Below are 21,204 nucleotides of genomic sequence, written 5' to 3' on the forward strand. Positions count from 1 at the left end.
CGAGGTGGCCGGTACCCGGCTCTAGGCCGCCGCCGGGCATCGCCTGCGCGGGACCCAACCCGCAGGTGCCAGCCGCAGGTGTCGGCCCCCCGCCCCGCAGTGGTACGTGCCACTCCACGCTCCGTGAGGCGGCGGCCCCCTGGGCGTCGTGAATGGAAAGCGTCCAGGCCGGAAGTGGAAGAGACCACTCGCGAGGACGAGAGGGGGAGTGCGAGTGCGCCGCGTCTTCATTGAGGAACCTGGAGAGGTGAACATGGAGTTCCATGTGCATCTTATGTAAAGAGAGCGACAGCCGCCAGCACCAATGGACGCGTAGAGCTCGCAGGCCCGGCCCCCCTGATATGCAAATGAGGTGGTGGTGCAGCCAATGGCTGGCGCGGGAGGCGGGCGCACCGCGCACGGTCACGTTTTCCACTATGTGACAGCGGCGGCCCGAGCGGCGGCGACAGCGGCTTTGCGGGAATTCGCGGCTCTCCGCGGTGGCGGGCGCGGGTCTGACGGACCGACGGGCTGACCGGGGACCGACTCACGGGCGGACGTGGACGCGGTGAGTGGGGCGGCGCGCCGGCCGGCGGCTGCCGGCTCGCCGCTTACGTAACCGGCGGGGCCGGGCGGCCTCGGGAGGGCGGCGGGGGTCCCGCGCCGCCGGCCGCGCTCGACGCCCGCAGGCGGACGGGACGACGTGCGTGCGGACGGCGCGGCTTCCCTGCAGGGCCGCGCTGCCCTGCGCCGGGGGTCCGCAGGCCGGGGCAGAGCTCCCCAGCAACTCACGGGGGTCCGCAGGCCGGGGCAGAGCTCCCCAGCAACTCACGGGGGTCCGCAGGCCGGGGCAGAGCTCCCAGCAACTCACGGGGATCCACAGGCTGAAGGTCCAGGCAGAGCTCCCCAGCAACTCACGGGGGTCCGCAGGCCGGGGCAGAGCTCCCCAGCAACTCACGGGGGTCCGCAGGCCGGAGCAGAGCTCCCAGCAACTCACGGGGGTCCGGAGGTCCAGAGGCTCAGGCAGAGCTCCCCAGCAACTCACAGGGGTCCGCAGGCCGGGGCAGAGCTCCGCAGTAACTCACTGCCTGTCCTGCTGTAAACATTTTTTTAAACCAGACTTCCCCTCCGCCCAGGGGTCATGGGGTCAGGGGGGTCAGGGACTTGGGACTTGGGGAGACCCTGGGGTCACAACAGAGTTCATGCCTGGGGAATTCCATGGATGGGCACTGGGCCAGGAACTTGGCCTGATGAGAAGGTCCCAATGCCAAGCAAGATCTGGGAAGCCTGAGAGCAGGGGACCACCTGATGCCCCCCACTCCCCCTGCCCCTTGCCCTTATTTCCTCTCCCGAGCCAGACTGGTAGTTCCATTGAGGGCGAGTCATCTCATCCTTTTGGGGGTATCCTTGGCTGCCTGGCACAGACATGGACCAGGTGGTGGGTAGTGCTGGCTTCTTCCTCCCGGAAGGCCAGGGTAGGCATGACAGCCTGGTTACCAGGGTTTCTGTAGCCTCTACAGAGGGAGGCTGTGTGATTCACACTCAGAACAAAGGAGCCATCAAGGCCTAGCCTCAGGTGAACTGATGAAGAAGTGCAAGTACGTGGCAGGCAGGTCTTCTTGGCCCCTGGGTCAGCATGAGCTCCAGAGCTGCAGGCGGGGCCTAGGATGGTGCATCCTGAGCCTTACTGGATTCCAGGAGGGGCCTCAGCACCTTGGCAGGAATCCCTAGGTGACACAGCAGGGCCACCGGCCTAGCCTTTGAGAGGAGCCCCCTCAAGTTCCTCACCCCAGACTGGGTTTGGCTGAGAAGCGAACAGGATTGTATCTGAAAGTTTTAACTGAAAAAAAATTTTTTTAACTATAAGGCCAATCACTTTTGGTAAGTTTTATGTGCATAATGAAGCAAGTGTCTCCTTTTATTTAAGTGGTAGCTATGTGGTGTGCCAATTCAGGGATGGCACTGTCGGTGTTTGCAGTTATCGGTCACTGTCGTCTTGGCGTGATCCATGGGTACAGAACCGGCCCAGTGCTGGCTTTCCGTGGAAGGTAGCTCTACACCAGCCGGCTGCTGCCCTGTGACTCAGCTGTTGCTCCAGGATCTGCTTCAACCCTAGAGTTTATCGTCCCAAACACCTACTCAGAAGGTAGAGAGGTTTCTGGTGCACTCCTGCCTTTAGGGTCACATAATGTCACCCTGTAAGGCATGTCTGTGTACTCAGAAGGAAATAGGAAAGATGTGTCACTGTACTGCCTCTCTCAGAACTTTCTGGAAAACACTGGAGCTGTACATGCCTGTTTTTAAATGATGATGTAACTTCCCCAGGCCTCCACAGACCACAGGCTCCAGCTCTGGAAAGTCAATGAGTGGCCAGAGTACAGAGAAAGGGAAGAGCTGCACTCTGGGTGTGGCTTTCACCCGGCACAAACTACACGTTCGGCTGAAGTGACAACACACAACCAGCCGTTTTAAATTCAGGGCTAACCACTTCTTGATAACCAGCAGCTTTATAGACACCCAGGTGATCTGTCCTCTTGGCACATTGCCATCTGCTCACCCAGGAGATAGCTAGCACGTGTAGCCTCTGCTGCCTTCGGCCGGGGCCAGCACTGCCCTCTGGAGAGTTGATCCTCATTTCAAGTCTTTCTGCCTATGATGTGAGGTCTCAAGATGCTCACAGTATTTCCAGATCTACAGTAAATTAGGAGCAGCGGATGAGCATCGCAGCCAGGGACAGGCCACAGCCACTTGGTCAGAGGCTGGCGCTCCTGGCAGAGTGGGAAGTATAGAAAATTAGAACTGCTTGCTTAAACACTGCGTAGAATAACAGCTCTGGCTCATGAAAGGAAAATGCTGGGCCTCCTAGAAGCCACCTGCATGTGGGACAGCTCTGACCCCGAACACAGAGGCCTGCTCACCATCTTCGCATCATTTTGCCTTTCAGGACTGAAAGGGCTGTGGGAGAGTCCTGGTGAGGTAGACGCTGTCTCACCCGCCGGCCTCCTTTCCCTCCATATTTGGACAGCCTGCCACATTTTCCTTGCTTACCCAACCGTCACCATGGAGAGCGTGGCTGTTTATTTAGCAGGACAAACATTTTCTCCGGATTACAGCAGGCAGGCCCCAGGGAGTTGGCTCCTACCAGGAAGTAGAAAACATTTTTAATATTTGGGGTTGTAAAATACCGCAGGGCTTGCAGACGCACTGGGAGGCTGTCTGTTCCCTGTTATGTAAAGTGGAAAAGAGGCAGAGTGAGCAGGGCTGTGGGAGGCAGGGCTGGGGGAGACCCGGGAGTGTAGGCTGGTCCCAGGGTGTGCGTGTTTGGCGAAGCACACCCAGCTGTGACTATAAGATGTACATTTCTATACTTCCATGTCAGAGAAATGGGCCCCACAAATGACAAAGCCCTTTGCTGATTTTCCCCAGAAGAGGCAGGAGGGAGGAAGGGCCTGAGGCTCTCCCATACCAGTGGCTGTGGAGGTTAGAGCTGGGGCCCAAGATGAGCTATCATTTTCTTCTAAAATTAAAAAACAGAACAAAAACCTGTTACTGTTGATGAAGGAAAGAGTGGCTAGCTGTGAATGTAGAGAGGGCAGGGCAGTGAGTCCAGCTCCCATCAGACAGACAGCCCTTCCCCTGTACCCCTTCCACCAAAGGCCTTGGTTTCATCCCTCACTGTACTCGCTCAGTGCCTATCTGCTGAGGCCACCACAGAGGTGGCCAGGTGACCCCCACCTGGGTCTCAATCTGATCCTCGCATGTCCTAGATCTGACCATTCTTTGGGGCAAAGCCAGTGGGCAGGCATTTAAAGGGGTGGCGGGACCTCAGAAATGCTCAGGCCTAGAGGCTCCCCGGGCCCCCCTGGGCCGGGCTGGCCTTCTCCCTCCCAGCCCCTTTCCCTCCCCACTCCACCTTGGCAGAGCCAGGTTTCCAGGAACTCCTGGCTGCTGCCCAGCGGTTCTGGGTCCATGTCTGAGTGCGGGAGGCAAAGTCTGCTTTTACTGTGGTCAGGTCTGCCAGCTTGGCAGAATGAGGTCGTCCATTAGAGCAGCTGGTGCTAGGCGGCACATTTTCTAGAATGGTGAGGTTTCTGAGGATTTGGCTTACTTTGTTGTTTGGCATGCTAGATGGACCCTCTTAGCAAAAAGGTTCATCGTCCCTCACGGGTAATTTTGTACCCACGGTGAATCCTATTCAAACAGCCTCCTGGAAGCTGGAGCACACAGGGTGCAAACAAGTAACCCCGGGAGCCCATGCAGAGGCCCCAGGGCCCATATAGAGATTCTGAGCTTTTAGTTCTTTGTATACAAGCCAGACCCAGCTCCCAGGGCAGTGAATGCTCTCCCCTCATGCCCCTCAAATCACTTTCGTGGCCCAGTCTGTTTCCTTGTCATGATTACTTCTGATAATGCAAACTGATATTTCTTGGGCACTTGCTACATTCCGGATGTTTCACCGGGGTTGTGTCCTCTAAACCCCCTAACTTCCAGAAAGAGGCAGCACTTGTTTGGTTCTTTTGTTGTTGTTGTTGTTTTTGGTGGGGCCTGAACTCTGGGCCTGGGCGCTGTCCCTCAGCTCTTCAGCTCAAGGCTAGCGCTCTACCACTTGAGCACCACTTCCATCTTTTTCTGCTTATGTGGTGCTGAGGAATTGAACCCAGGGCCTCATGCATGCAAGGCAAGCGCTCTACCACTGAGCCACCTTCCCAGCTCTGCACCTGTTCTCATATCACCTTAGGGCCTAAGCTAGATTATCCATTGCTTTTAAAGAAGAAACACAGCACAGAGACGTCAAGGAACTCTTCCAGGATGACACAGCCAGGAAATGGTGGGGCCCAACTACAGTCTTGGGCCTCCTGGGCCTGTTAAACAGCCACTCTGCCACTGCTCTAATCACCTTTCTTTACTCTCATTACATTAGACAGAACTCCCAGCACAGTGCTCAAGAAGGCCAGAATACTGGACCTGCTAAACTGGAACGATGCTGGCATTGTAGGTTTTCAGAGTTTGGGATATTGGCAAACTCCAGTTCTCCGCACCATAACAAGTAAGTGTCATTGCCGTGGCTCCCTTCGCTGAAGCCCTTCCTCTCAGCAATGTGGACAGGAACTTCTGAGACAAGATGGCTTGTACTGACGTGGCTCTTCCTGTTTGTAGTTGATCTGTTTCTTGTGTGATGTGAGTGCTGATAGGATTTTCTTTGTTCTTGGAATTTGGTATGATTTTCATTGGGATTTCACTAAGCATCAGACTCTTTCTGTAATTTTGCCAGTGCTCAGGGTTTCTACCTATGGACAGGTTCAAATCTGTCTTCAGTTTCATGTGTATCTTCATTTTGCTTTCTGCTCAGTGCTCTGAGCTTTTCAGAAAGAGCTATTATCCACAAGCAAAACTGCAGGTTTCCTCCATATCTCTCCCCTCCTTGTTAACTAAGTAGGCCATTTCCTTTCCTTTGCATTAAATAAAACAACTTTGTCAGCTAGGCACGGTGTTCTATGCCTGTAATCTCAACACTCAGGAGATGAGTCACAAGGATCAAGAGTTAGAGGCCAGCCTGGGCTGTATATAACAAGACTCAAGAAGGTCTGAGAGATACAGAGAGACAGAGAAAAGGAGGAGGGAGAGGAAAATCCATGAGACTCTTATCCCTAATAAACTAGTCAGAAAAAGCTGAAAATGGCACTGTGGTTTAAGTGGTAGAGTGCTAGCTTTGAGCATAGACAAGCTCAGCAATAGAGCTCAGGCCCTGAGTTTAAGCTCCAGGACTTGCAAAAACAAAAACAAAAATGCATACTTTAGTAACCATCAGTACCCATTTTCTCATTTACAAGTTGAGACTGTTTTGTGATCTTGAATCCAACACTTAAGTATGGTCAGAACAGCAGAGCATGATGGCACACACCTGTCATCCCAGCAGGCTATAGAATGAGATTTGGTCTCAAAAAAAAAAACAAAAAGCCAGCCAGGCACCAGTGGCTCACGCCTATAATCCTAGCTACTTAGGAGGCTGAGATCTGAGGATCAAGGTCCAAAGCCAGCCCGGGCAAGAAACTCCGTGAGACTTTTATCTCCAATAAACCACTAGAAAACTGGAAGTGGCGCTGTGGCTCAAGTGGTAGAGCACTCGCCTTGAGCTGAAGAGCTGAGGGACAGCGCCCAGGCCCAGAGTTCAAGCCCCACAACCGATTTAAAAAAAAGCCTTCCTCACACATCTTCCCTCACTGAAGCCATCTTCTCCCCTCTTGACTCAAGTCAAGTGTTCTGCTAGCGTGCCATTTTCCTCTCAGCCTGCGTTACCTCTTCCATCAACTCCATCTTCTGAGGAAAGGCAGGCACTGCTCTGAGTGTGCCTTTTCTGTGGTGTGTGGAAGGGTCAGTGGACTGCTGTTCCCAGTGCCGCAGTCATCCCTGCTTGCTCCTTCTGGTGTTTGACCATAGGCCTCTCTTCCCAGCTTCGTTCCAGAGCCGGAAATGAATGGCTACGCAGACTTTCCCCGCAGCCCCAGCAGTCCTGCTGAGGCGTCCAAGGAGACCCAGCCGGGTCAGGCTGCGCTCCAGGAAGATGTGGACATGAGCAGTGGCTCGAGTGGAAATGAAACCAACGGCAACTGCTCCACAGGCCGTGGCTCCCAGGCCAGCGACTGTGAGGACAGTGGGAAGGAGCTGGGGATGTTGGTGGAGCCTCCCGACTCCCATCAGAGGTAGGGGGCGAGCGGCGCTGTGCGGCAGAGCTGTGGGTGTGCTGTTCATGGGAAATGGATGGCTTTCGCATCTTTGAACCATCGTCCACAGGTTGATCAGTACTTCTGTAACTCTTACAGAAAATGTACTAGAGTCTGTCTTCTTCCAGTGATGCCAGTGTCCTCTTTATATGTTGTGTGCCTGATGCCAAAAGACAGACACAGTGCAGTGAGTTCTTTCAAGGCAGAGGGGCTGGGTAATCCAGCCAGCAGATGCTCATACTAACACGGCAGGTTAGAGAAGATAAACTTGCAAGCTGGGCACTGGTGCTTATGTTTACAATCCTACCCCCTTAGAAGGCTGAGATCTGAAATTTCTGGTTTGAAGCTAGCCTGAGGGGACAAATTCAAGATGTTCTTATCTCCAATTAGCCAGCAAAAAGCTGAAACTGGAGGCATATCTCAAGTGGTAGAGGGTCAGCTGTGAGCAAAAAAGCTAAGCAAGAATGTGAGGCACACTAGGTGCCAGTGGGTCATACCTGTAATCCTAGCTACTCAGGAGGCTGAGATCTGAGGATCAAGGGTCAAAGCCAGCCTGTACAGAAAAGTCTGTGAGACTCATTTCCAAATAGCCTCCAATGGTCTGGAAGTAGAGCTGTGACTCAAGTGTTACAGTGCCAGCCTTGGGCCAAAATGCTAAGAGATGGTGCCCAGGCCCTGAGTTCAAGCCCCAGGACGGGCACACGTATACACAAAGTATGAGGCCCTGAGTCCAAGCCCTAGTACTAACATACACAAAAAAGGAAAATGAGATTGTAACCCCTCTGTACAGTATTTTCACAACAAAAAAACATAAAAAAAGAAAATGAAAATGAACTTACATTGAGGGAGAGACTTAAGTGGTGCAGTACCTTGTTAGCAAGTAAAAGGCCTCGTGTACCTCCCCCCCACCAAAAAAAAAATAAAAGAATCAACTTGTTCCTTCTGTTTCAGTCATTCATGGATCTGATATTCATTCCTATGTTCCAGTTTTATCTGAGCTTCATCTTCTTCCTCCTTCCCTTCCTCCCTCCCCCCTCCCTCCCCCTTCCCTCCCCCCTCCCTCCCCCCTCTCTCTTTCTCTCTCTCTTTTTTCTTTCTTTCTCTTGTTTTTGTTTGTGGTGCTGAGGATTATACCCAGGGCCTTGGGCATGCTAAGCCTTGCCCCACTGATCTGAATCCTAACCTGGCCACCCGTCTTCTTAAATCTCTTACTGTGGTGTTCCTGGCCTGTTTTAGCTGGCTGGAGGGGGAGAAGTGGATGGAGCATGCGATGTCTGAGTTTTGCTTGCATCTGTTTCCACAGTCCCAGTGCCTTCAGCCTGCTCATGGCGGAGACTGAGCACAACCCGTCTACGTCTACCAGTGGCTGCAGGTGAGGCCCGCCACATTCTGTACACAGGTTCTTTCTGGGACTCAGAACACTGGCAGAGGTCAGGTGGAATGGGGTGACTTTTTTGCTGGTCATACAGCCAGGTCCATGTGACTGCCAGTACCCTTGCTTTACACAAACACACACACACACTTACACAAACACACACACACGTACACATGCACACATGCACGCACGCACACACGCACTCTCTCTCTCTCTTTCTCTCTCTCTCTCTCTCTGTGGCTCCTCCCACTGGGAGGCCCTCCCAGCTCTATTCCAAGGCAGCCTTGACTGGGTCCTTTCCTCAGTCTTTTGGGGTTTGTAACAAACCTCTTGGGGAGGGCCCTGATGGAATGCCATTTTCTCCAGCAGCTCTCTCCTCCTGAGAGAGGACACTCCTGGGAACTTTGGTCTCCTGGACAGAGACATGCAGCTATGTCTGCAGACTTGGTTGGTGACCACAGCCAGCAAGGGTGCTGGGTGCAAGGGTGCTGCTGGCCCATCGTGGGTGAGGCCACAGATGCCGCTGCACACCCTGCGGCACCCTATGAAGAACTCCCTACGAGACCACTCAGGACAACTAGGAAACTAACAGTATTGCTTCCTTGAACTCTGCAGCAGCGAGCAGTCTTCCAAGGCAGACACACACAAAGAACTGATAAGAACCCTGAGGGAGCTGAAGGTCCACCTCCCTGCAGACAAGAAGGCGAAAGGCAAGGCCAGCACGCTGGCGACCTTGAAGTATGCCCTGAGGAGTGTGAAGCAAGTGAAAGGTATGTCTGCCCCGCCCTTGTTGTACCTGCAGAGACAAAGTTTAGGGCCCCCAAACTCCAGCTTAGGTTGTGTTGACTCTGTAATGCACTCCTAAAATAGCAAAGGCACTGATGGAAACCTGATGTCAGCACATTGGTTGGAAAGTGCAGTTCATTGGAAGTTTTCTTTTAGAGGAGAAGCTACTGGATAAAAGAAATACTTATAGCCGAGTGCCAGTAGCTCACGCCTGTAATCCTAGCTACTCAAGAGGCCGAGATCTAATGATCATGGTTCAAAGCCCAGTCTGTGAGACTCTTATCTCCAATTAACCACCAGGAAATCAGAAGTAGCACTATGTCTCAAGTAGGAGAGCATTCGCCTTGAGCTGAAGAGCTCAGGGACAGTGCCCAGGCCCAGAGTTCAAGCCCCATGACCACCACCACCAACAACAGAAGAAATATTTACTATATAAACCTTTTATGCTCTAGACTGGATCAGGTCATGCTCAGAAAAGTCTACCATCTTAAAAGTTCTGCCGGGAGAGTTGGTATTGTGACGATTGTCACACATTGCTCATGAGTGATCCCAGTTTAGAGTAGAGGTAAAACACAACACTCCTCGGAGTACTAAGTGTGGTGGTACATGCCTATAGTCCTAAGTACTTAGTAGGTAGAACCAGCAAGATCCTGAGTTCTGAGTCTTCCCAGGCAAAGTTAGTAAGGCACTTGGCTCAAGTCATAACAACAATAATTTTTAACGTGCCACAAAAAACCCTCAGTACTTACCTGTGAACTTGTTTCCCAGTAACACAATGTGAAAGACACATGAAAGCAGGCAAGGTCAAACCCCAGGACTTCTTAATTCATGAACTCCGGTGACTCAGTTCTTGTTTGTCTAAATATGTTTACCTAAAAATCTTTCCTGCCTGGTGGCCACTTCAACCAGGAAGGAGGGAGGCTGGCAGAGAGCTGCTCTCCATCATGCACGGGGCCTCCAAAGTGCACATTCTGCTCTTCCTGTGTTTGGACTTCAGAGCAGAAGGCAGAATGTACAAGGGCTGGGGCTGGGGGTTTAGCCCAGCGGAAGGGCACCCGCCCGGCATGCGCAAGGCCCTGGGTTCAGTCCTCAGCCCTGGGGGAAAAAAAAAAAAGAATGTACAAGGGCTTTTAGAACTGGCTGCCGAGGGCTTAGATGGAGTTTTCATGTGAGCACGTGTGGACCTCTTCAAACACCAGTTCAGGGATCCACAAGCACAGTGCTAGTCCCAAGAACTGCCCAAGACCTAAGGGGTGTCCTGTTCCCTGCACCCCAGGCTCCTGAGAACCTCATGAGAGCTTGGTCCTTTTCCGGGCAGGTTCCTCATCTCCTGGGTCTCAGTAGGCAACCCTGCCTCCAGGAGAGGGAGGAAATGCTGGCCCCTGGGAGAGGCAGGGCCCTGGCTAGAGGACTGCAGTGACAGCCTACAGCCCCTCCTGGAGTTCAGACCCAAGACCCCTGGCGGAGTTGTCCAGGCCAGCCTAGTGCTGATCCGGTAGCCTGTGGCTGGCTGCTGAGCGACGGCGGCGGCGGGATGTGTGTTTCCTCTGGTGTGCGGAGCGCACAGCCGGCATGGGGAGGAAGTGTCCACTCGAGCGTCTCTGCCCTCCCAGCACTGCGCACTTATGCGTTTCCCTTCTCTTCGCAGCACTAACCATGGAGAAATTCTCTAGCTCGTGGCCTCATGATGGGCAGGCAGTCCAGTGTCTCCCCGGGGCCTATCTCACGTGATAAGCACTTGCCTACCAAGTGCGATGCCCGGGGGTCAATTATCAACACCTCAAAAGAAAAAGAAAAACCATGCATCAAAACAGAGTCTAGGCTGTGATGCAGGCAGAGCCGTGGCTCCATCCCGGTGATGCTGTGAGGCGCACACAGGGAGCAGCCTTGTCTCCACAGACATGAGGGTGAACCACACTTCAGTCTTCATGTTCTTCATGCCAGCTTTCATCCAGTGCCGGTCTGTGGGACCCCCAGAGCCAGTGGGAAGGGTGGCTGCTGTGCTGGCTCGTGCTCATGTGTCTGGTCTGAAGACTCCTCTTTTCTAACCTGCTGTCTGTTTTATGAGGTCTGATATGGTCAAAACAGTGCCCCTACTGCCGGGAGGCCCAGGATACCACATGGGGACCTGGTGCCCCTGGTGCCCTGTCTTACCCGGAGGGCACAGCTCTGAGGCACATGCCTGGAGCAAGCCAATTCACTGAGAGGAGCAGCTGGAGGGAAGTCCATCCAGACTGGCTGGAAGTCTGCCCTTAAGATACTATGTCGGGGGGCTGGGAAGGTGGCTCAGTGGTAGAGCACTTGCCTTGCATGCCTGAGGCCCTGGGTTCGATTCCTCAGCACCACATAAGCAAAAAGAAAAAAGCCGGAAGTGGCGCTGTGGCTCAAGCTGTAGAGCGCTAGCCTTGAGCTGAAGAGCTGAGGGACAGCGCCCAGGCCCGGAGTTCAGGCCCCACGACCGGACCAAAAAAAACAAGATACTATGTCGGGATGGATGCCAGTGGCTCACATCTGTGACCCTAGCTACTCAGGAGGCTGAAGTCTGAGGATTGTGGTTCAAAGCCAGTCTGGGCAGAAAAGTCTCCACGAGACTCTGATTTCCAATCAACTACTCAAAAACTGGAAGTGGTGCTGTGGCCCAAAGTGGTAGAGAGATAGCCTTGAGCAAAAGAGCTTAGGGACAGTGCCCAGGCCCTGTGTTCAAGCTCCACAACTGGGGAAAAAAAAAAAAAAGATGTTGGTCAGGGTGTAGCTGCTTGACCTCTGCAGTAGCTTCAGACCTTGGGAGCTCTGTCAATTCGAGAAGTTTACTGTGCTTTCCAGCAGTCTATGGCTTGACCTGAGAGCATACTCAGAAGCCTATGGACTTCTGAAGGTGGAGAAATCAAACCAGAGGAGACCCAGTTCTGGGTCCAGAAGTCTCACCACCATGCTGTAGGAGGCTCACCCTTGGCAGGAGCCCAGCTCCAACTCCGGGATGTAGCCTTGGACACCATCCACCTGAGCTCCAGGGCAAGGGCCAGATCCTGTATGCCTGTCTGCCCTGGTCCTCCGCAGTGCCACTCACGGAGAGGCTCAGTCACCTCCGACCTGGGGTGAGTGGGAGCTCAGGTTGGCAGTCTGGATCTGCAGTCTCTTTGAAGCCCTTTCTTCCAAATGTGGCTTTTGGTGCCTGCGGCTCTTTGAAGCAGTGGATTTTGCCTGGCTGGAAGCTGAGGGGTCACCCAGGGGTCAGGCACCAGCTGCCACCAAGGTCCACCAAGAAACGTCCATGTCACGTCGCATCCTGACTCCATGGCCCTCTGGACATTGAACTCGGCACTTATTCTTGGTGCATTTGTCACTCGCTAACCTCTGTCACCGAGGCCCATGTTGCCCATTTCTGTGCCTTCTTGTGCTCAGAGAGCATGGACCCTGTGTGCATCCACTTGCTCATTGAGAAGAGTGGGTCTTGTGGATGCTGTGGGTGATGGCACAGGGCGGTTAAGCCTGAGCATTGTTCCTCCCACAGCTAACGAGGAGTATTACCAGCTGCTGATGTCCAGCGAGAGCCAGCCCTGCAGCGTGGACGTGCCCTCTTACACTGTGGAGCAGGTGGAGGGCACCACCTCCGAGTACATCATGCAGAATGCGGTGAGTCTCTCGGGAACTCAGGTCTCCCTCAGGTCACCTCACTGGACCCTGCGGCTGGTGGCTACCTTCCAAAAACAAGAGGGGGATCTGGTGTTTCCACCGCACAAACCCCACCTCCTTCCTGGAGATGCCCTCGTTTCCTCTCCATGCTGTCCTTAGCCCCTGTGTGTCAGAGAAGCCCGGCTACAATGGACTGGGCCCCAGGGGGAAGAGACAGGCCTGGTACGTCCAAGCTTCATAGTCACCCTAGGGCTGGGACCAGGGACTCAAGCACTGTGAGTTTCTGAGTGCTCCACAGAGGTGGGCCCGGGGGTCTTGGGGAGGAGGACCTGCCCTGAGTTCTCAGTCAGAGAGATCACCTGGCCTATGGAGGAGGCTGGCCTCCACTCAGGCACTCTGGCCCCTCCCAAATCCTTCCTCCAGCCTCATCCCCAGACAGCCCCCCTTTCCCCAGCAGTCCCCAGAGCCCTGGGGGAGAAAAGGGCTGGCGGAAGGGCTGTGACCAATGAGGTGAGGGGGACGTGGTATCCTATCAGACCTTGGAGTTGAGCTGTGCTGGTCAGGACTGAGGCCAGGGCCCAGAGACCCCATGAGACCCTGCCTGCAGCCTGCACTCTGCCCAATGTCTTCCCTGCTGTCTGGTCTCCTCTGTAACCACCAGTCATGTTCTGCCTCCCTAGGACATGTTTGCTGTGGCTGTGTCCCTGGTCACTGGGAAGATCCTGTACATCTCCAACCAAGTTGCCTCCATATTTCACTGTAAGAGAGATGCCTTCAGTGACACCAAGTTCGTGGAGTTCCTGGCTCCTCACGACGTCAGCGTGTTCCACAGTTCCACCACCCCTTACAAGCTTCCGTCCTGGAGCGTGTGCGGGGGCGTAGGTGAGGCCCTTGTGCCCTGTGCAGAGGGGGGGAGAGCTGGGGGGGGGCAGAGCCCACCCGGAGGGCTGCCAGACCCCTCCCACCCCGCTCTCCGTCAAAGCTGACCGGACATTTAGCTGAGATTAAATTTAGAAAAAAAAAAAAAGTGACCTTTTTGTAAATTTCAGGGATTCTTTTAAGGCACTAGGCAGTTTTGAAGCAAAGTGGGGAGAGTAAGAGTTGTTCCTGAGGTGACTGCTGTGTGGGGTAACAGGGATGCGGGCAAGGCTGAGTGAGGTGCCGCTCCCCGTTGCTCCCCGCTGCTCCCCGCTGCTCCCCACAGGCCACTGTGGCCTTTACCTTGGCAGAGCCCATTTCTTCACCCAGGCCGGGAGACCAAGTCTGCGCAGTGCCAGAGGCCTCCTTGGCTACCCAGCCTGCGAGCGGGCCCACCGTCTTGTCTGCCTCATGTCCATGCTTCTTAGCCCTGCCCAGCCCTCCCTGTGCTGGCAGCTGGGCCAGTGTCTTCCTGTCTGGAACTTCTTTGGACATGAACTCTGACACCACCCACACTTCTGAGCTCTCCCCTGTCCCTCTCCTTCCTGCCCCACCTTCTGGGGTCTGAATTTGATTCATCCCCTTCTAAAACCCATCTTGAACTGTGCCGTGGGGCAGTTAGAGGCGAGAGGCTGGTAGGAGCTGGTGCCTTCTTGTGAAGCACGGGCTCCCCTTCCTGGAGAGGCTCAGTAACCAGCAGGGCTGCCTCCAGGGCCCCTCTCTTCTGCATGTTCCCTCTCCTCCTTCACTTCCTGCCGTGGGTTGAGGCAGCATGGACCCTCACCAGCCCCAGAGCAGGTGCTAGCACCGTGCTATTAGATTTCCCAGTCTTTAGAACCATGAGCTGAATGACCCTCTGTACTGCTTATGAGCCACCTACTCTCCTGCAGCTTGTCATAGAAAACATGCTAAAGGGCTGGGAAGGTGGCTCAGTGGTAGAGCGCTTGCCTTGCATGCCTGAGGCCCTGGGTTCCATTCCTCAGCACCACATAAGCAAAAAGAAAAAAGCCGGAAGTGGCGTTGTGGCTCAAGTGGAAGAGCGCTAGCCTTGAGCTGAAGAGCTGAGGGACAGCGCCCAGGCCCAGAGTTTAGGCCCCACGACTGGACCCCCAAAAAAAAAAAAAAAAAGAAAACATGCTAAAGCTACGTGTGGTGATTCGCCCCAGTAATCCCAGCACTGGGGAGACTAAAGCACCAGGAGTAAGAGCTTGAAGCCATCATGAGCTACATAGCAAGACTTTGTCTTTAAAAAAAAAAAAAGGAGGGGGGGGCTGGGAAGGTGGCTCAGTGGTAGAGTGCTTGCCTTGCATGCATGAGGCCCTGGGTTCGATTCCTCAGCACCACATAAGCAGAAAAAGCTGAAAGTGGGGCTGTGGCTCAAGTGGTAGAGTGCTAGCCTTGAGCTAAAGAACTGAGGGACAGTGCCCAGGCCCAGAGTTCAAGCCCCATGACTGACAAAAAGAAAAAGAAGAAACAAAAAGACTAAGACAGAAAATTGGTGCCACGAAGTGGGTGTTAAAGTAAGGATACCTTGGGCTGGGAAGGTAGCTCAGCGGTAGAGTGCATGCCTTGCATGCATGAGGCCTTGGGTTTGATTCCTCAGCACCACATAAACAGAAAAAGCCAGAAGTGGCGCTGTGGCTGCAGTGGTAGAGCGCTAGTCTTGAGCTGAAGAGCTGAGGGACAGCGCCCAGACCCAGAGTTCAGGCCCCATGACCGGCAAAAAAAAAAAAATATATTAAAAACAAACAAAAAAAATAAAGTAAGGATACCTGGAAAATGTGGCGGCTTTTGAACTGGCAGTGGGCGTGGCTGGACCAGCTTTGCAGAGGCAGCTGGAGAAAGCCTGAGCTCTAAGGTGGTGTGCTGTAGGCTCAGGAGAAGATGGGGGACCAGGGAGGTGTGGGGCTTCTCAGCAGTGGCCTACACAGTGGCCTGTGTTGATGGAAATGTGCGTGGCAGAGGCTATTCTGTGGCCTCATGGAAATGAAGTCTTCATGGCTTATTGGGAGGGAGAATGAAGGCCACTGCTGTTATAAAACAGTGGAGAACTTGTTAGGATTCTGGCCACACCTAGGAGCTGGAAGGCAGAGCTTCACAGTGTTGAGCCATGTCTGGTGGACATAACTATCTAAGCAGCCAGCTGCCCCAGGAGCTGCCTGGCTACCTGAAGCCTTAACTGCAGGCAGTAGGGCAAGGGAGTGGGATCGCTGCCGGGCAGGATGGGAAGGTTTCATCCGCCACAGAAGCGGGACTGCAAGCAGAGACTGCCCAAGATTCAGCAGCTAGGGGCAGTGGGCACCATTCATTAGGACAAGGTAGTGAGCCCCAGCAAAAGCTCAGAATGCTAGCACTAGGGCTGTCTTTGGCAGGTGCTCTCTGCCTCCCTCTGAGCTCTTTGCAGCTCCATCCATGGCTCTGGAGGATGCGTTACAGCCCCTGGGCCAAAGCGTGGAAGCCATATACCTTGGCAGCATCCATAAGCTGCTAATAATCCTGCAGGTGTGCCAAGTGCAAGAGCGACCAGGCGTGGCTCCCTTAGCCTGGATTTCAAAGGAAATCACAGAAAGCTCTGACCCCAGGCAGAAATCAGCTACACAGGCAGAGCTGCTGTAGCCTCCAGGCTGCCGAGCGGAGCCTTCAGAGGCTCAGGCTGCTAGCAGTATGCCACTCCTGGGAAGGCTGCACCAGCAACATACCACTCCAACCCTGAGGGCCAATGCCAGGTGGACAGGGCCCAGGATAGCCCGGGGAGCCCAGCCTTCCCCAACTTCTGGCGTGTCCAGGAGGGGTGTGTGGAGTGAAGATGATTCTGCCTTTGTATTTTAGCAATGGGTGGTTGTTTTCACCTCACAAGTGTCAGCTGGATTTTGGACTGTTGAGTTGGTTCTGGAACAAGTGGAAACTGCGAGTGGGGGGTGGGGTGGCTGTATTGCAAACGGTGAGGCAGGAGTTTCAGCAGACCAGGAACGCGTCCCTTGGGATCTCATGTGAAATTTGCCTTTTTCTGTGGCAGGGTTGTAAGAGCCATCAGGTGGTGGGAGGAATGGGGTGGGGAGGAGAGCTTTCCCTCTTGGGGGCGAATCCGGTATTGAGAGCAGGTGGTTGTAGTGAGGCTCCTGGTGTTCTGTATCTTTGACCTCCCCCCCGAACCTCGCTTGCCCTTTCGCTTTTCCCCCATGAGATAGCAGCACAGAAGCCCTCGGACTTCCCAGCCTTTAGAACTGCGAGTCAAGTATGTAAATGGTATTTTATATATATAATCTTCACTCTCAGGCCATTTGTTAAGCAACAGAAAAAGCACTGTGACAATCTAAGTCACGTTCTGGCGGCACCTCCGGGCTAGGACTGGTCCTTCCTCCATCCTGACTGTCCCCAACTGCTGCCCCCGGGCAGTTGCCATTGGGCTTCATATGTCTTTGTCCTACTTTTCCAAGTTGGTTGGCAAGACAGAGCCTGGAAGAGCTGCGAGGCTTTCCGAAGGTAACAGCACAGCTGTGGGACGCGGGGTGTTGAGAATGGCTGGCGGATCTGCACAGTCCTAACAAAATTCCTGGGAGAGGCGCGGCTCAGCCAGTTACCTCGGCCGTCCCCTCCCTCCACACTGCACTGACCGGGGCAGCCTGGCCAGTGTGCGTCCCTCAGCATCTGTTCCCTGCACACCTCAGCCCCTCGTGGGCTCTAACTGGACCCGGAGAGACAAGAGGGCAGTGGACAGGCCCAGGAGTTGCCCCAGTCAGACCTTACCTGGATCAAAATCTTGACCCAGCTCCTGCCCTAACCTGCTCGCCAGGCGCCATCTGCAGTTTTATCTCCTCAGCCTTCCCTGACACCACACGGGGAGGCCCTTGCAGGCCTGAGGGCCTCCCGTTTGGTTGGCATCGAGGATGGACACTGCCTCCAGGCCCCTGCCATCTGACCCTGTACCCAGCAGGGGGCCACCTGGGCACGCGCTGGCTTGGGAGCTGCCTCCGGAGGAGGGAGTGCCTGCTCTTGTTCCAGATGTAGTGCCGCTGCTTTCTCCCCACATCCAACCCTGGACTGTCAGGTCAGACTCTAGAGTCTGCAGTGTGCAAGGACCCATCAGGGCTGGCTCGGCCCCGCCCCGCAGGGAAACAGGCATCCTGGGTGCACGTCTCCAGCACCAGTGGCCTGGCTACCTCCCCAGCATGGTGGCCGCTGAATAAAAAAGAAAACTGGGCGACTCCTCAGAGGCTTTCCAGGCTAGTAACTTTATCTGTTTCCATGATTAGTAACTGTCTAGCTGTTATTGCTTTTGAACAGAGGAAACTTCAAGGTGAAAGATTAAGTGTTCTTTCTTTAATTTCAATTCCTTAAAACTACCCTAGAAACAATCCCTCACTTCTAATGAGATGGCCCCATTGATCTCACATTTTCACTAGATATTACAACTTTTAAAGTGAATCAGTATTATACAGAGAATTGATGGAAGTTAGTGGGTACCCTTTGTTGTTCTAGCAGAATTGCAGGGGCTGGGGTAAGTGTGTGTTTGAAACATTGAGGACTTGTATTTACACTCAGTAGGTCTCCCGCCATACCTGCTAACTGGTGTCATCGTAGCAGCATTGGGTGCCATCCCAAAATCACTTTGGAGCTGTATCTGTATTAGAGATACATAATGGAAAGGACGCCCTCTGTGCTTGGGTAGGACACTCAAGTGGCTTCTCAACAGTCTGTGAGACGCAACACGTGACGTCTGTCTTCAGTTGGTTAAGTGGATGCGTGACTTTGGGCTTTCTTTCTTGCAGATTCCTTCTCTCAGGAGTGCATGGAGGAGAAATCCTTCTTTTGCCGTGTCAGGTGAGGCTGTTCTCAATGCTCTCAGCTTAACCCCAGAGGCCCCTGCCACCCTTGGTGCCTGGGGCACATTGGAAGGTGCTCAGCTGTAAGGCTCTGCCCGTGTGAAAACATGCAGTAAACTACAGTCCAGTGTGCACAGAGGCTAGGAGAGCGCAGCCAGCTGCACTCAAAGCACCCTGGCCACTGGTTGCACAGGAAGGCAGTCCTTAGGACCCACAGGGAACCCGGAAGCTGTTAGATTGTGGGCACACTTTGGGGGTTTTCTGAGCAGCTTCTTGATCCAGAGTAGGGTGACCACTGAAGTATCCAGGCAGTGTTGGCAGCGAGGTGGGCCCAGGACCCCACTGAGGAAGCAGCTGCTTCGCTCTGCTTGCCCTGAGCTGAGCACAGAGCACCCAAGAGCAGGAAGAACTCCCACTGGTGAGGGTGCAGGCTCAGCTCACTGACCCCAGGGTGACAGTCTGACAGCGGGGGCACAGCCCGCTGTGCGCAGGGCTGCCCGCTGCCCACAAGAAGAGCTGGTGTGGCAGCCTGGCCTAGCTCCAGGACCTCTGCTAGAACAAATGAAAGGACTGCTGAAGCCAGCAGGCAGCCGGGGTGGGGCTGCCAGGTCAGGATTCCAAGCCCTGATGTTGCTCTCCTCCCCAGTGTCGGGAAGCGCCACGAGCATGAGATCCACTACCAGCCATTCCGCATGACGCCCTACCTGGCCAAGGTACAGGAGCAGCGGGCACCTGAGAGCCAGCTCTGCTGTCTGCTGCTGGCAGAGAGGGTGCACTCAGGCTATGAAGGTAGGATGCCTGGCCCCGGGAGCACCTGTGTCAGGTGTCACACAGTGGTCCAAACATGGCACATGTTTAAATGGCTCCTAGCTGTTCTTCTGCCTTGGCTTCCCCACCTCCAGACAGTTCCCTTCTCCCCCCCCCGGGACTCACTCACCCACTGTGTTATCTGGCCTTCTGAAGACATCTGGACACTGGCACTCTCACCCACGTGGCGTCCGCTGTTGTGGCCCCTCCCATCCTCCAGCTGCCCTGCCTTTCAGGCTGCAAGTCTAGGTCCTGCCTCCCCTCTCATCCTGTTCCCTGCTCTACTGCGGCCTCATGCCACCTCAGTCTATCCGGAAGGCCAAATCATCCCTCAGCCACCTCAGTCTATCCGGAAGACCAAATCATCCCTCAGCCACCAAGAGGTCCAGTACTGGATGTATGTCCCTCCTCCCTCTCCCCTCCTGACTTCCACCTGGGCTTGCCTTCCTCCCAGCCTGCTCTGCCTTGTGCAGATGGGTCAGGTTCTATGATAGGCTCACGAGCCCCATGTGTCCTCTATTCCTAGCCTTTGCCTGCCTGGCCCTCTGCCTGGCCCTCCCCTCAGCCTGTGGTGTCCAGCAGCCCTGCTGCTGTCCTAGCTATAGCTCCTTAGACTACCCTGCCCCAGACAATCAAGTTTCTGCCCTGGAAGACTGAAGGAATGCAGGCACTGACACACTGTGCATTGTCTCTGTGACCCCTCTTGAGGGACAGTTTTGTGACACCACAGTCCTTGTACCCACTACAGAGCCTGGCTAGGAACTGTCTTGGCGGTGATTCTCAAGTCCTGCGGTCCATATTTCCTAAGAACCGGTGCCTGCTATAAGGAATGAGCCACAACAGCTCAGGCTAGCCTGGCTGTACTGGACTCTAATCTGCTCTCAGTGAACAACGGTGACTTTTTTTTTAACAAGGCACTTCTCAAAGCAATAGAAACGTGCTCTAATGTATGACTCCAACATGTTTTAACAGTCTCTGCATCCCTGCACAGAGAATATCTTAAGTATTCACTTGGGATTTAGGTGGGTGCTTAGATTTCAAGACACTGTTTCCCCAAAGTATCAGTCTTCTTGAAGAACAAAAGATTTTAGAACTCAGGAGTTGAAGAAAATGTTGGTTATGTAACTGCCTTTATGGAAATTACTCTAATATTTCTACTCACCTTAGAAACTATAAAATTTTTCCAATACAGGGTCTGGGAAGGTGGCTCATTGGTAGAGCGCTTGCCTTGCATTGCATAAGGCCCTGGGTTCGATTCCTCAGCACCACACAAGCAGAAAAAGCTGGAAGTTGTGCTATGGCACAAGCGTAAAGTGCTCGCCTTGGGCTGAAAGCTGAGGGACAGCGCCCAGGCCCAGAGTTCAGGCCCCACAACCAACAAGAACAACAAAAAATTCCAATACAATGGCATTTGCTGAGAATTTTAAATCCAAATATGTAACTCACTTTCCTAAAGATAGTTGAATTTACTGTAGTTTTATCTTAAAAACTATAAAGATGGCTGGGCACTGGTGGCTTATACCTGTAATCCTAGCTACTCAGGAAATTTAGACATGAAGATTACCATTCAAAGCCAAATGGGCAGAAAAGTCTGTGAGACTCTTATCTCCAACTACCCACCAGAAAAGCAGAACTGGAGCTGTGGCTCAAAGTGGTAGAGTGAAAAAGCTCAGGGACAGTGCGCAGGCCCTGAGTTTAAGCCCCATGACTGACAAAAAAACTAAAACAGAAAAGATGGCCTCGCATGACTCTGTGAGGAGGCTGCAGGTGCCCCACGTGGCGCTGTTCGCAGGGCCGTTCCTGGCTGACGCAGAGAAGTTGGGGAGCTGGCTGCTCTGCACCAGCCTAGCGTCTGCCGCATCTCCCAGCCGAAGGCTGCTGGCTCAGGCCGCGTCTTCATCTCTGTTAGCTCTTCCCATTACTGTGAGTAGACATGCTGTTTTCCAGTAATTGTATTACAGCTACACTGAATAAATATTTCTTAGAATTGGGTAATTGGAGCAAAATTCTGTTCTTCCAGCCCCCAGAATTCCTCCGGAGAAGAGAATCTTCACAACGACTCACACGCCGAACTGCTTGTTCCAGGATGTAGATGAAAGGTGAGTGGCGTCACGTGGTCTCCGTGCCCAGCCCACTGCAGCCGCTCACCGAGGAATTAATC

The 21,204-nt window shown here is 53.8% G+C and overlaps 1 protein-coding gene across 2 annotated transcripts in view; it reads left to right on the forward strand.

Moving 5' to 3' along the window:
- Positions 1 to 433: 433 nt before the first annotated feature.
- Positions 434 to 21,204, forward strand: part of Per2 (period circadian regulator 2) — a 38,414-nt gene continuing 17,643 nt past the window's right edge. For both annotated transcript variants that reach the window (XM_070003626.1, XM_070003715.1), the window contains exons 1-10: positions 434 to 547; positions 4,901 to 5,026; positions 6,432 to 6,680; positions 8,005 to 8,073; positions 8,692 to 8,846; positions 12,374 to 12,495; positions 13,176 to 13,377; positions 18,183 to 18,234; positions 18,883 to 19,025; positions 21,064 to 21,142. In XM_070003626.1, the coding sequence (XP_069859727.1) occupies positions 6,451 to 6,680; positions 8,005 to 8,073; positions 8,692 to 8,846; positions 12,374 to 12,495; positions 13,176 to 13,377; positions 18,183 to 18,234; positions 18,883 to 19,025; positions 21,064 to 21,142 (1,052 nt within the window). In that variant the 5' untranslated portion in view covers positions 434 to 547; positions 4,901 to 5,026; positions 6,432 to 6,450. The remainder of the gene's footprint in view (positions 548 to 4,900; positions 5,027 to 6,431; positions 6,681 to 8,004; positions 8,074 to 8,691; positions 8,847 to 12,373; positions 12,496 to 13,175; positions 13,378 to 18,182; positions 18,235 to 18,882; positions 19,026 to 21,063; positions 21,143 to 21,204) is intronic.

The sequence above is a fragment of the Dipodomys merriami genome, unplaced genomic scaffold (genome assembly GCF_024711535.1).
Source record: "Dipodomys merriami isolate MVZ:Mamm:240054 unplaced genomic scaffold, mDipMer1.0.p SCAF_1, whole genome shotgun sequence".
Lineage (NCBI taxonomy): Eukaryota > Metazoa > Chordata > Mammalia > Rodentia > Heteromyidae > Dipodomys > Dipodomys merriami.